Here is a 14801-nt window from a genome sequence, read left to right as displayed (position 1 = left end):
TCAGTTTAGGAGTGGAAGGAAATGAGTATGTCCCTAGTCTGTACTAAGGGCTGGCTGATGACTTCTTGCACAACTCTGTACAGTAAAGTACAATATTCATATCTCCACTTTACAAATGACCATGCTGAGGCCCTGTGACAGTTAATTTTATGTGTCTACCTGGCAAGGCATGGTACCCAGTTAGTTTGTCAAACACCCATTGAGATGTCATTGTGAAGGAACTTTCAGATGTGATTAATATTTAACTTAGTAGACTGAGTAAAGCAGACTACCCTCCCTAATGTGGGTGGGCCTTGTCCAACTATTTGAAGGCCTTAAGACTGAGGTCCCTCTCAGGAAAAAGGAATTCTGCCTCCAGACCACCCTCGGACTCAAAACTACAACATCAACCCTTCTCTGAGTCTCTAGCCTGCAACCTGCCCTGCAGACTTCAGACTTAACAGCCATCCACAATCGTATGAGCCAATTTCTTAAAGTAAATCTATAAATCTGTATCTTACATATATCTATATTCACATCCTAGGCAGACCTGGGACTCAACATGGAGAAGAACCTACCACCAAGTCCACAAGCCCAGGCATGGTTACCTTTTTGCGTGGCCGAAGCTTGTCCCGCCATTCCTTCAGGTTCTGGTTATGGCTCTCATCTAGGGCCTTCAGCTTCTGGGTTTCGTGTTCTACCAGGAGGTGACACTTTTCATTCTAGAACAAATTTCAGGCAGAACAGGTAAGAAACTCAGAAGACAGAGATGCAGAGGGCTGAAACATACCTCATGCTGTAGCCATGATGGCACCAGCATTATTCATGTATTATTTCTTCTCCTTGATTGTAACTTAGATGAAACTATACATATAAATATGTACATACCAAGAGATGCCTGAAGGAATATTTCAGAATACTCATGTTAACAGTTCTTATTGTATGATGGGATCTGCAGTCATTTCCAGCTTCCTTCTCTGTGCTTTTTTGCATTGTTTGAATTTTTCAACATGAATATATAGGTCTTTTTAACAAAACAATAAACTATTAGCAGTAAATAAAAATGTCCCCTAATCTCACTACTAGAGGCAACCACTGCAAAAATTTAGATGTCCTAGATGTTGTCTGGCTCACCCTGTATATATAGTCCTGAAACCTGCTTCCCCCCTACCCTTAACACTATAATATAAACATTTCTACAACAATTAATATTTTTCATAATCATTTTTAATGTCTACAGAATATCCCAGTGTGGATTCATCAAATTTACTTACACATTCCCCTACTTTTTTGTCACTTAGGTTGCTCTTAATTTTCACTATTTTATTTAAAAAAAAAAAAAAAAAAGACTTGTTTATTGATGAGAGACAGAGAGAGAGGCAGAGACATAGGCAGAGGGAGAAGCAAGCTCCTCGCAAGGAGCCCAATGTGGGACTTGATCCCAGATCCCGGGATCACGCCCTGGGCTGAAGGCAGGCAGACAACCACTGAGCCACCCAGGCAACCCAATTTTCACTATGTTAAATAGCACTGTACTCTGTGCTTTGGACTAAACTGTCTCCCCAAAATTCCTTTGATGAAGCTCTAATCACCAGTGTGATGGTATTTGGAGATGGGACCTTTAGGAAATAAGTTGTTGTTGTTGTTGTTGTTGTTGTTTTTAAGATTTTATTTATTGATTCATTACAGACACAGAGAGAGGCAGAGACAGAGGCAGAGGGAGAAGCAGGATCAATGCAGGGAGCCTGATGTGGGAATCGATCCCAGGACTCAGGATCACGCCCTGAGCTGAAGGCAGGCACTCAACTAGAGCCACCCAGGCATCCCAATAATTAAGTTTAGATGAAATCCTGGAGGTCAGGCCCTTATGATGGGATTTAGTGTCCTTAGAAGAGACACTAGATACGTAGCTTTCTTTTTCTCTCTGCCATGTGAGGATGCAGCAAGAAGGCAGCCATCTGCAAGCCAGGAAGAGAGGCTTCATCAGAACCAAACCACACAGGGCAGCTGACCTTAAGACTTCTATGCTCCAAAACTATGAGAAAATAAATTGCTGTTTAACCCACCCAGACTGGTATTCTGTTATAAAAGCCAGAACTAAGATAATCTATATGTAAAAATATTTATATCAACTATATAATTTTCTGTATTGTGTATCATTTCCTCAGAAGAGATCTGTGGTAAGGATGAAGACACGGACCTGACTGAGGCACTCTCAACTTTACTGTTCTCTAAGTTATCTGCCTCACAAAATTTACCTAGAATTTCTCACAGGCAAAAGAGTCAAGTCCCTGTTGATTCCTCACAAAGAATCAATCTTGTAGTTTATAAGGAGCTTATAAAGCAAGGGGAAAGTGCCTTCAACCCTACTGGGTTGGAAGAGTGGGACCCATTGGGGGATTTTCATTTTGAGTTTCAAGCTCTGGCTTTGGAGAGTTTAGAAATCGATGGAGTTAGAAACAGTACTCTAGGGGGATGCCTGGGTAGCTCAGTGGTTGACCGTGTGCCTTTGGCTCAGGTAGTGATCCTGAGTCCAGGGATTGAGTCCCACATCAGGCTCCCTGTGAGGAGCCTGCTTCTCCCTCTGCCTGTGTCTCTGCCTCTCTGTGTGTGTGTCTCATGCATAAATAAAAAAATCTTAAGAAAAAAAAAAGAAAAACAACAGTACTCTAGCAGCATGGAGTACCTGTAACCTGTGAGAGCTGGGACCCTGGCACTTTATATGGCTTCTCTCAGTTAATCCTCCCAGTTAATCTCATGAGGCAGGGATAGGAAAACAGATGCAGAAGGTGAGGGGGATGCCTAAAATTCACATAGCGACAAATGGCAGAGTCCCTACGTGACAGGCTTCAATGCCTGTCATCTTTCCTCCACACCTCTGCCTGTCCAGAAATTGACAAGTGGTCCAATAGCCCGAGCAATTTCCTGAGATCACAGAGATTGGAGTCCGGCCCATCCTTCAGGTATGGCAATGCCCTGCTCTCCACAAGGGGGTTCCAAGTACCAGCTCCTGGAGTGGTGCCCCTCAGGTATGGGGCAAGCTCAGGAATCTTGAAGAGGTCAGGATCTCCCTAGGGAAAGGGTCACCAAGAGGTTGGCAACACCAGGATACCCTTCCCTGATCTCAATGGGAAAGCTTTGAGCCTCTTGCCATTAAGGATGATATTAGCTATAGGATTTTGTGGGTGTTTTTTTATCAAGTTGAGGAAGTTCCCCTCTATTCCTAGTTTACGGAGAGTGTTATGAATGAGTGCTAGGTTTTGTCATGGTTTTTCTGCATCTGTTGATAGGATCATGTCATTTTCTTTAGCCAGCTGATGTTACAGATTACATTGATTTTTTTTTAATATATTATTTATTTACTCATGAGAGACAGAGAGAGAGAGAGAGAGAGAGAGAGGCAGAGACACAGGCAGAGAGAGAAGCAGGCTCCACGCAGGGAGCCTGACATGGGACTCAATCCCGGATCTCTAGAATCACGCCCTGGACTGAAGGTGGCACTAAACCTCTGAGCCACCGGGGCTGCCCTACATTGATTTTTGAATGTTGAGCCAGCCTGAGATTAAAGCCCACTTGGTCATGATGTAGAATTATTTTTATATGTTGTTGCAGACAATATGCTAATATTTTGTTGAGGATTTGTGCATCCATGTTTATGAGAGATATTGGTTTGCTGTTTTTCCTTACCTGTAATGTCTGGTTTTGGTATTAGGATATGAGGATACCCTGTCCCAAGACACCGTGATGACCAAAAAAATCTAGCAGCATGCCACTGCCAGGCCCCAGGCAAGGCACTTTCAGCTCAGTCATCTCATTTACAAAGCCTCATTCCAATCTTACAAAATAGGAATTCTCACCCCCACCTCATACCCATTCTATGGACACAGGATCTACAGCCTGGGAGGTGATGGAAGGAGATGGCCAACATTACACAGCAGGATTAAAACTTTTCGCCCAAGCTCCTCTGAGGAGACTCCTTCCCCATTTGTAGAGTCTTTGGTCCCTGAGAGCAGACTGCCCTGAGGGAAACTGAGGCAGCCTGAGATTTGGCGGGGGCGGGTGGGCAGGGAAGGCTGTACCTGCAGCTGCTGCAGCTCGCTTGTGTTGCTCTCACACTGTGCCATCATGTCCCGCATCTGGTTCTCATGTTTCTGCTGCTGCTGTAGCCGCTCCGACTTCTGCCTCTTCTCCTCTTGCTGGGAAAACTGCAACAGAGAGAGGGTGAGTGCCTCAGAGGGCCACAGACTGGCTGGGGGGCCCACCTCCACCCTGTTCTGGAAGGTCCCATCAGAGGGTCTGGCTTGTGCACAGCCCTAGTGCCCTATACCATTCAGGCTATGGCCTGAGCAGAGACCCAGGCTGGTGGGGACACAACATCATGTTGTTACCACACAGGAATCACAGGAGCCCAGGACTACCAACTCCCGTGTCCCCAAGACACATGGGTGACATCCAAGTAGGGGCTTGACAGATGAGAGGAAGGGATTTGCCAGCAGAGGAAGCCACAGGATTGAAGCACTAGCATCTGAACAGGGCAGGGGGCAGAGGTCGTCACTGTGGGGCTTATGAGGCTTCCAGGGTGTAACTGGCACCCCAGCTTCCAAGACCCTGTGCTGCAGCCGGTATTTTCTATTTCCCCAACTACATAAGGTTCAGGACTCACCAAGCCTGCATCTATCCCCACGCTAATACACCCACAGAGCCCCCACCTGCTTGATCTTCTCGCGCTGCTCAGAGGCACTGCCCGCGCCATTGATGTGGAGGCTCTTCTTGTACATGGCCATGCGTGTCTTGCCCTCACTCCTCTGAATCTTGGGCAGCCGTGCTTTCTCCTGCTGCTGTCGCATCTTTAGTTGCTCTATCATGCGCTGATTATAGCGCTGCATCTGCTCCCGCTCCTGAGAGGACAGCCAGCAGAAGCTGAGGTCAAGTGTGCTCTGGGCCCCAGGGGTGTGAGGAGAGGCCCAAGGCTGCCACACTCAACTCAGGAGCCCAGGACCCATATGGCCCCCTGTGGCTCTTAGCAGAGCAAAGTTAGTATCATTTTACTTCTGTTAATTTTTATTTTTATTTTTTTAAGATTTTATTTATTTTTTCATGAGAGACACAGAGAAAGAGAGAGAGGCAGAGACACAGGCAGAGGGAGAAGCAGGCTCCATGTAAGAAGCCCAATGTGGGACTCAATCCTGGGACTCTAGGATCAGGCCCTGGGCGGAAGGCAGGCACTAAACCACTGAGCCACCCAGGGATCCCCTACTGTTAATTTTTAAAGCAAGAACAGAAAATGTTACTTTTTGTTATTGTTAATGTTTTGGATATTCACCTTCTAAATGCCTTCTCATCTAATCTCTGGTGGCATGCCATTAAAGCTACTACCTCAGAGCAAAATGTACACTAACAGGGATGGTTCGTTATTCTTTTTTTTTAAGATTTTATTTATTTATTCATGAGAGACAAGGAGAGAGAGACAGAGACATAGGCAGAAGGAGAAGCAGGAGCTCCTTGCAAGGAGCCCAGTGCAGGACTAGATCCCGGACCCCTGGGATCACAACCTGAGCCAAAGGCACATGCTCAAGCACTGAGCCATCCAGGTGCCGCAATGGTTCATCATTCTTGATGGCGGGTGTCAATTAAAAGTTTTAACAAATTTGAGTTTTTTCTTCACATAACACCTATTTGTATTCCAAAACTTGACAAGACCATCACCTCTTCCAAGGAGCCTCCCCTGACTTCCTAGCCAGGTTGGGCACCCTTATTCAGAACCACCACAGCCCTATGCTGACTGCCATCATTGCATTTAGATTAGGAATTATAATTAGCCACTGACCATACATCCAGACCTTGGTTCTCTGTCTCTGTTCCCACTAAGGGGATCAAACCAAGACAGAAACTACACAGAAGTAGAAGGTGCTCTGGCCACACAGAGCAGGGGCCCTTGCCTGGTCTTAGGTGGCCTTCAGGAAGGAAGGCTTCCTGGCAGAGGAAGCCAGAGGGGGTGTTTAAGTTTAAAAGTAATCTGAGGGAATGTATGTGAAAGAGAGAGATAAGGGGGAAAATGGAAAGACACCCTAAGATGTCTCAATCACTGCATGAGCCGCCATCTGCTTCCCTGCTCAGTTTCCCCTATTCCTGGCCCCTCCACCTGAGGCAGGACATCCCCCAGGAACTTCCCCAGGCCTCACCATGACCAACACCTGGCTCCTCTTGGGAGCACAGATGGTACTCAAGTAGCACCCCAAGACGGTGTGGCCTCACAGTGCCACGACATCTTTTGGTGGCAGCCCTGGTGCCCTGCCCAGCCAAGGACCTCACCTTCTCGTGCTTGCGCAATAGCTCATGCCGCTGGAGAAAGTATTGGTCTTTGAGCTGCTGTTTCACCAGCTGGTGTCTCTCCTGCAGATGATGCTCCTCCATTTCCCACAGGGCTGCCTCCCGGTCTGTGAAGGATGAGGCCTGATGAGATGCTAACGGCCAGAGCCCATTGGGCCCGGCCCTGCCCTGCTCTGCATCAGATGATAGCTCCCCGCAGTGTGGTACACCAGGAAGTGACTGGAGTCAGCAGCCAGAGAAACCAGAGACCTAGGCTGGAACCCAGCTGATTCACTAGGATTTGGGACAGGTAGCAGATGCTATCCAGGCCTCAGCTCCTGCCTCTGCCAACCGTACCACAGAGAGAAATGTTCTTGGGAGACATGTTTATGTTCAGTGTTGGGAAGGGCTCATGTAACCCCGTGAAGAAGATAGGACAGCCCTCTTGTCACTATTTCCTCCTTTGGAAAATAGGTGAGACCCTCTTGGCCACTGCACATCCCTTATATATACATTATTGAGACAGCAGTATCTGGGATTTTCTGATTTGAAGTCTGTTAACTAATCCTCTGCTCAGCCACAGGCAGTGAGCTGGTGTCAGATGAAGACCTCATGCCCTGCAAGACACAGAGTGGGTTGTGCTCAAGCCACTAAAATGGTCAGTTTATTTCACTGCATTCCTGATCTGTGAAAACCAGTAACTACCCACAGTACATCAGAACAGTGATTTGGATTTCTGACCAAAATCAGAACCACTGTCCCAAAAGTAGAGTGGTTCTTCCAGACATCATGGGACAAAAATAGAAAATGACGGCTTTCCTGAAACATCTGTGGCTCTTCAGAACATCAAGGACCCCATTTTACTCCCCCACACCCAAGTACTAAGGGGTATACACTGCTTAGCTGCATTGGCCATCACAGCCCTGGCTGAAGCTTATTCATTGTCGCAGTAAGCCAGAGACGATGCTTGTACATTGGCCCTATGGTGTTTACTTCTTCACAACAGGCTGGACTGGTGGCTCAAAAGCCCATAGGCATCAAACTCAAATTTTCATCCATCCAATTGTTTTAAACATAACAGATTTTGGGCCATTTAAAGGCCGCTTTCTTTGAACACTCCACAAAACCACACCAAACATTTGCTAGGCATAGAGGAGATAAAACTGGGGCTATAGAAAAACCTAAGCCCTACTGCCCTTCAGAGCTCTATCCCAGAGATTCCAAATACAGAAGCCCTCCTTCCCCAGGAGTTCCTTTGCCCTCCCTCTAGGAGTAGCCTGCATTGGGGTTGTCTCTGAAAGGTCTCATGCTGTGAAGGACCTGCCAGAGTACAACCTGTCAGAGGTACCTTGCTACCACTCCAGGGTAGTAAGGAGCTCGGCTTCAAGAGGAGATCCACATTCAAGGCCCACTCTACCACCCACTCATGGGCCGAGCAACCCCAGGCAAAGCATAGTGGCTCTGCAAGTCTCTGTTTCCTCATCTACAAAAATGCCTTGTTGTGTGAAGGTGAAGATTCAAAGAGACTGGGCCATGAAGACTGGCACACGGCCTGGCAAAGCAGTCTCTCAATACGTGATAGCTATAGTAAGGGGCTCAATTCTGTCCCCATCCCCATTCACTCAGCATACTTATTTACAATTTCTACTTACTCTGCGTCACTTTACTTGCTTGCTTCTTTCCTCAACATCAGGAATAATGTCAAGTAATGTCGGTGACAACTGGTATTTGAGCCTCACTGCTGACTTCAGTAGGGGCTGTCCCCATGTTTTGCCCTGAAGGATGCTATTTGGTTTTAGGATGAAGAAGAACCTGCCTGCTCTCTGGCACCCACCTCGAAGGAGTTCCTGCTTCCTAGTGAGACACTCGCGCTCCTTGTCACAGATCTCCCGCCTGTTGTCAGCAGTGATTTTCTTCATCGCCAGCTCCAGGTCCTCCTTCTGCTTAGCCAGGAAGTCTCGGTCCTGTGTGGGAGAGAGGAGGGCAGACCTTCAGCACTGGCTTCAGCATCTCGACCTCTACTGTTATTACAGAAGAATTCATCATGAGCAGCAAAGAAAACATATGTAGGGGAAATGTGAAACTTATAGACACATCAACCAACTGTATGTGTGCTTTATGTGGACCCTGATTCAAACATCAAATAGGAAAAAAATCATGAGGCAATTGGAAATGTAAATAATGGCTCAACTGCAAATATGTCATTAAGCAATTATTGTTAAATATTTAAATTTTAGGTATGTTTATATTACTGTGGATTTTTTTAAAGATTTATTTATTTATTCATGAGAGACAGAGAGAGAGGAGGCAGAGACATAGGCAGAGGGATAAGCAGCTCCTCGCAGGGAGCCCGATGTGGGACTCGATCCCAGATTCTGGGTTCACACCCTCAGCCGAAGGCAGATGGTCAACTGTTGAGCCACCCAGGTGTCCCAGTACTGTGGATTTTTTTTAGAGATACATACTGAGATATTTGCAGGTGAAATGATATGATGTGTGGGATTTGATTCAAAATAATACAGAATATTGGAGGAGTAAGTGGACAGGAGTTCCTAATTCCTGAGATCAGGTGATGGGTAAGAGGGGGTTCCTACTGTACCTCTTTCTGCTTATGTTTTTAATTTCCCATAATAATGAATTAAAAATTAAAATCTACAAACTTTAGGGAACACATAAGTAGAAACAAAAATCCCCATACATCCTATCACCCAGGAGGTGGTTTTAGTCTATCTATATAAACATGTTTACATCTATTATTTCACAAAAATTATGTAAAAGGACTTAGAGAGTTGTACACCAATGTTTGTAACAGCATTATTTTTTAATGGATTTTTTTTTTTTTAGATTTTATTTTATTCACAAGAGACACAGAGAGAGAGGCAGAGACATAGGCAGAGGGAGGAGAAACAGGCTCCATGCAGGAAGCCCGATGTGGGACTCGATCCCAGACTCCAGGATCACGCCCTGAGCTGAAGGCAGGCATTTAACCGCTGAGCCACCCGGGTGTCCCAGTAACAGCATTATTCACAATAGCTATGGGATGGAAACAACTCAGGTATCCACAGACAAAAGAGTACAGACACAAACTGTGGTATAAATACACAGCAGAACATTACTCAGCTCTGAAAAGGAATGAAATTCTTAGATGTGCTACAACATGGGTGAATCTCGAGGACATGTTAATTGAAATAAACCAGACACAGAAGGCCAAAATATGATCCCACGTATAGGAGGTCAGATTTGTGGAGACAAAGTAAAATGGTGGTTCCTGGGGACCAGGAGAGGGGTATCATGGGTGTTCCTGTTTAACTGGAAGGGTTTCAGTTTTGCTAGATAAAGAGTTCTAGAGATGCTGGGTGATAGGGATAGTTTAGATGATGGTGTAAATATACTGGTATCACTGAACTGTATGCTTAAAAATGGTTAAGATGCTAAATTATGTCTATTTTACCGTAATTTTTTATTTGTTTACCAGCAAAGGAGAGGGCAGGCTCCCCACTGTGCAGGGAGCCCAACACAGGGCTCAATCCGAGGACCCTGGGACCACAACCTGAGCCAAAGGCAGATGCTTAACCAACAGAGCCACCCACATGCCCCTATTTTACTGTTATTTTTAAAAATTAAAAATACCTCTGCATGTCATAATGGAATCTGCTATCAAATGAGTTTTAATGGCTGAAAATATTTCATGGCCCAGGTGTATCATAGCTTACTCACCCAATACCTAATAGGTTGTTTCCAGATAGTCTCTATTTTAGACGGTGCTGCTCTTCACACTCTGGTAGCTGTTTATGAGCCTCTCTGATGATTTATCCTCAGGATTAGTCTCTAGATGCCACTGCCAAAATGGCCTCCTTAAAGAACCAATCTGCTCTCTCCGTGTGGGGATAGGAGCCGTCTCCCCGATCCTCCCCAGCCCTGAATTCTTTTTCTGATCATAGTATCAAGGGACAGGTTGTAGGACAGTGTTCTCTGGAGACAACACAGTCTGGAGACAGACTGAGTTTGGGGCCATGCCCCATACTGCTAACTGCAGAGTCACCTCCTCTGCAAATGGAAAAACAAATAGCACCTACCCTGGTAAGCCATGAATGCTCAACCAGATAATATACAAAGCATTTTTAAGTGTACATTCGGGAACAGCAAAAGCAAAATGTAGAGATTCCCAAGTGGGAGAAAAAGGAGCATGTGGTCTGACAAGGGCCACAGAGAAGACTGGTGAGGCTGAGGTAGAGTGGACTTAGATGAGCTGGGAGAGGCTGGCAGGGGCCAGACCCACAGGGCCTTGTAAGCACATGAGGAGGCCTTTTGGCAAAGTGGGAGCTGCTGAAGGTTTTCAAGACACAAGGCTATGGGAGAAGGTGACATGATCAGATTTGGAATTCATATTGATCACACTGGCTGGTGGGAGAGAAAACTGCAGGAGATCAAGAGAGGAAGCAGACTAGCTGGGAGGCTACTGTAGCAGTCCAGGCAAAAGATGACTATGGCTAGGGAGTCAGAGATGCTGACCAAGTGGAAATATCCAAAGATAGTTTGGAGCTTTAAAAAAACAAAAAAAGTCCACGCTTTAGAAGATGATAAAGGGTTAGAGGGAAAGGAGGTGCCAGGAATGACAAGGTTTCTGGCCTAGCAGCAGGATGGAAGACAGTGATCCCCTCAGAATACAGTAGAGCTGCGTCTGGGAGATCATGGGTTTGACATCTGAGATTCCAAAAGATGCCAAGTGGGCAGGTGGATATACTGGGTTATTCAAGGAGATGTGACATACAAACAACCCTAAGACAAGGCAGGAGTCACTAAATGCTTTGGAGAAGGTAGATGTAAGGGCTGGGGTGTCCAGAAGCAGGGGAGCTCACTTCCAGCTGGAGTGAGAGCAATCAAGAAAGGCTGCATGGGGGAGGTGCTAATAAGGATCAGCTGGATTTAAGCACTCAAAATAAGAGATGGGTATTCAAGGACCAAAGCATGCGCATAGACCGAGGGAGAACTTGATCATTCATGGTCACTGTCACTCTCCAACCCCTCTACTCCCTGACTGAGGTGGGGCAAGGACTCACGAGAAGCTGTTTTTTCTGTGCGTGCTCCTCCATCTTCTGCTTCATGCTCTCCTTCCGCTGCTGCCTGGGGAGCTTCTCCACCTCGTTCTTCACCTGCACCAGAAACAGCAGAGAGTGGCTGGGTCAGGGAGACCAAAGACAAGGTTCAGCTTCCTAGACACTGGCCCCCAACCCCACTCTCCATCAAGCCCCTCTGACAGGTAGCCCCCGCTGGCCTACTCCTGTCTGCAGCTGGCTCTGGTTTTGGTCCCCCCAGAGCAAAGAGATACAGCTTTTGGCTGCTTGGTACCATGCTCCCTTCTCATGGCAGCACCTCCCTTTCCTTCAGGGCAGCCTTTCTCAACCTTTTTTCATTACTGTCCCCTTACAAGTCTTTCTAGACATTTTCTTCCTAATCACCCACCCCTATGAAATATTAACCCCACAGACAAACCATGAATCTGCTAAACCACTATAATAAGCAAAGATATTTTTATCCCCTTAGGGGTGCCCTCTCCCTGATTAAGAATGCACACTTTAGGGGATCCCTGGGTGGCGCAGCGGTTTGGTGCCTGCCTTTGGCCCAGGGCGCGATCCTGGAGACCCGGGATCGAATTCCACGTCGGGCTCCCAGTGCATGGAGCCTGCTTCTCCCTCTGCCTGTGTCTCTGCCTCTCTCTCTCTCTGTGTGACTATCATAAGTAAATAAAAATTAAAAAAAAAAAAAAAAAAGAATGCACACTTTATGTCCCATCTCCCCAGCTCCTGAGGTGCAGGTGGAGTGGACAGCCCCCACCGCACCCCGATGCTAGGCTGGGCAATGATGCAGGCAGTCCTCCACCATATTCCCAGCCCTGGCCTCGGGGACTAGTCAGAGATGAGCATATGACCCTCGCTGGCCACTGAGAGCTTTATGATGTGTGCTTGAACTATCAAGGAAAGCCACCATCATCTGGGGTTGTAAACTCGAAGGATGGGGGCCACAGTGGGCCACCCTGGAGGGGCCTGCCTGAGACGAAGATCCATGTCAGGAAGCAATGCCAAAACATGAAAAGGAAGGATTCCTCATGACACGTCTGCCCTCCTGGTCAGAGGCCACTAAGTGTTCTCAAGCCAGCTGGAAGTGGGCTTCTGTCTTTTATGACAGAAAAGGGAGAAGAGATGCATGACATTTCTCTCTAAGGCACCCAGAGTTCCTCAGACAGTTCTGAGGAGTCCACACCTTTAAGGTGCCTGACACCCCAAAACTCACTGACAGGGTTTTTAGGAGCAGCTGGTGAAAAAATACTGTCCATGATCAAAAGAACATTCCAGGGGAGTTCTTCTGGCATGGTGAGTATAAGCCAAAGCAGCCTCTCTCTCCTGCTGACTACAGTGAAAAACTCTGGATAAAATACCAAAAGCAACTACCTGAGGGCTCTGAAAAGTAAACAAAAAACATGTGACCATAAGAGGAGTCAAAACTTGTAGAAGGGGCCAGGAGAGGGGCGAGTCTCAATTTTTTAGTTTCTTAATTTTTTTCCTTTTGCTCTCCTGGCTTTGCACCAATCTCAGACCCACACAGTGATGCAGTGGGAAAGGTACCTAAAACTCTGTAAGAAACCTCATGTTCTGGCCAGAGGACCAGGAAAAGGGGGCTTGTGTAGGTCAGAGTGTGTGGGAAGAATGCCAGAGAGAAGGTGGCAGCAGGAGGGGAACCCTAATTCTGTGCATGAGCCCACACACATCTCAAGTCGCCCCGAGCTGAGCAGGGCCAAAGAGACCTGAAACAGTATAGCAGGAACTTTGAAAACCACACTATGATTGGAGCCACCACCCACAGAAGCTAAGACAGAACCTGTGGTCAGAACCTAACAGGATCAGACTACCTGCTAAAACAAAGAAGTCACATTCTCTAGATTGTAACAGGACCCAGAGTCTACAGACTGTAACATTCAGAATGTCTATGATACAATCCAAAATCACTCTCCATACAAAGAACCAGGAAGTGTGACCAATTTTCAAAGACAAATTCATCACATGCTAATTCCAAGATGATAGAGACATTGGAATTATCAGACAAAAAACTTTAAAGCAACCATTATAACCGCACTCCATCAAGTGAAGATAAACATACTTGAGATTAACAGAAAGAGAGAATATTACCATAGAAAAATACAAACCCTAAAAAAAAAAAAGAGAAGAGGGGTGCCTGTGTGGCTCAGCTGGTTAAGCATCTGACCTTGGTTTTGGCTCAAGTCATGATCTCAGGGTCCTGGGATTGAGCCCTGCATTGCTCCACGGTCAGTATAGAGTCTGTCCCTCCCCTCTGCCCCTCCCACATACATGTGCATGCATGCTCTCTCTCTCTCTCTCTCCCTCTCTAAAATAAATAAGATCTTTAAAAAAAGAGACAAGTAAAAAACAATACAGCCTCTGACACTAAATACAGAAAACACTGGATAGAGCTGGGGTGGAGTGGAGGTGACAGAGGGGCCCCTGAACTTGAAGACCAAGTAATAAAAAATATGCAATATGAACAACAGAGAGAAAGGATTTTAAAGACTAAAGCTTTAAGGACTTACAGGAAAATACCAAAGGTGTAATATTCATGTTTTGGGAGTGCCAGGAAGAAAGGAGAGACAGGTATAAAAATACACACCTATAATGGCCCAAAACAACTGACTTCCATGGCAGTGAACAGCATCTTGAGAGTAGGGTCCCTATGTATTTTGCTCAGTACCTCCAGCATCCAACATAGTGCAGTACATGTGGATACTTTAAAAAAAAAAAAAAAAAAAAAAAAAAAAAGGAGCTGCTAAAAAGCTCTTGCTTTACTTAGAGGACTCAGGAAAGTTGCCTGTCCAAAGCTCAGCACAGGTAGTGATCCAGACCCAAGACAAAGAACCAGGCCTGACTCCCGAGCCTGTATCAGCATCATACCCCAACCCGTTGGCCCGGCTCTCTGCAGGGGGGCCAGGAACAGGGTAAGGCCAGCAAGGCACTCACCTCAGACATAAAAGAGAATACCATAAACCTCAGTAATCAAGATAAATTACATTTAAAAATATCAAAATTCATGCCACAAGATCATGATGAATATCAAAATTTAAAATAGACAGGATCCAGCCGTATATTTGCAGGACTCAAACTCCTCACCTTACCCTAATCCTGACCCTGATGGATCCTGACTTTAAGTAGCTAACATTCTGTTCATTGTGCATATTTTGCAGTAGTTTTTATTTTCTCACCCCAGCTCTGCCCCTGCAGCTGCCTGAGGCCCCCTGGATACAACAAATGTCATACCCATGCACTGCAATCCGGGAGCTGGGCTCTGAGGCCCGCAGCACCACAGACCACCCTTGGAGGCTGTTCATCTGGACACTAGGAATGGCCTAGTAAGTATGGCCTAGTAAGTATGTGGCAGGCTCCACAGAGGGAGGTGTGGGCTGTTCTTTGGGACCCAGATGCCCTTCCCCAGGGCCAGCCGGGAAA

The 14801-nt window shown here is 46.3% G+C and overlaps 1 protein-coding gene and 1 long non-coding RNA gene across 14 annotated transcripts in view; one reads left to right on the top strand and one right to left on the bottom strand.

The window, feature by feature from the left end:
• STK10 (serine/threonine kinase 10) overlaps window positions 1-14801 on the bottom strand; it is a 112572-nt gene that overhangs the window by 5013 nt on the left and 92758 nt on the right. Inside the window, exons 13-18 of one of the 2 annotated variants that reach the window (XM_025434245.3) lie at window positions 11349-11441; window positions 8123-8252; window positions 6292-6416; window positions 4689-4877; window positions 4059-4184; window positions 588-701 (exon numbers count right to left, since the gene is read on the bottom strand). In XM_025434245.3, coding sequence (XP_025290030.1) covers window positions 588-701; window positions 4059-4184; window positions 4689-4877; window positions 6292-6416; window positions 8123-8252; window positions 11349-11441 — 777 coding nt within the window. Of the gene's footprint in view, window positions 1-587; window positions 702-1803; window positions 1938-4058; window positions 4185-4688; window positions 4878-6291; window positions 6417-8122; window positions 8253-11348; window positions 11442-14801 lie in introns of those variants that run through there. The other variant, XM_035715150.2, reaches the window with a different exon arrangement.
• LOC112651236 (uncharacterized) overlaps window positions 1-14801 on the top strand; it is a 60449-nt gene that overhangs the window by 43140 nt on the left and 2508 nt on the right. For 6 of the 12 annotated variants that reach the window (XR_007410232.1, XR_007410235.1, XR_004815026.2 and 3 more), the window contains 2 exons: window positions 524-726; window positions 8088-9933. This is a non-coding gene — a long non-coding RNA (uncharacterized LOC112651236). Of the gene's footprint in view, window positions 1-523; window positions 4201-8087; window positions 9934-14562; window positions 14705-14801 lie in introns of those variants that run through there. The other 6 variants (XR_007410237.1, XR_003130682.3, XR_007410236.1 and 3 more) reach the window with 6 other exon arrangements.

This window comes from Canis lupus, chromosome 4 (assembly GCF_003254725.2).
Source record: "Canis lupus dingo isolate Sandy chromosome 4, ASM325472v2, whole genome shotgun sequence".
Lineage (NCBI taxonomy): Eukaryota > Metazoa > Chordata > Mammalia > Carnivora > Canidae > Canis > Canis lupus.
This window is presented reverse-complemented; position numbering and strand designations above follow the sequence as displayed.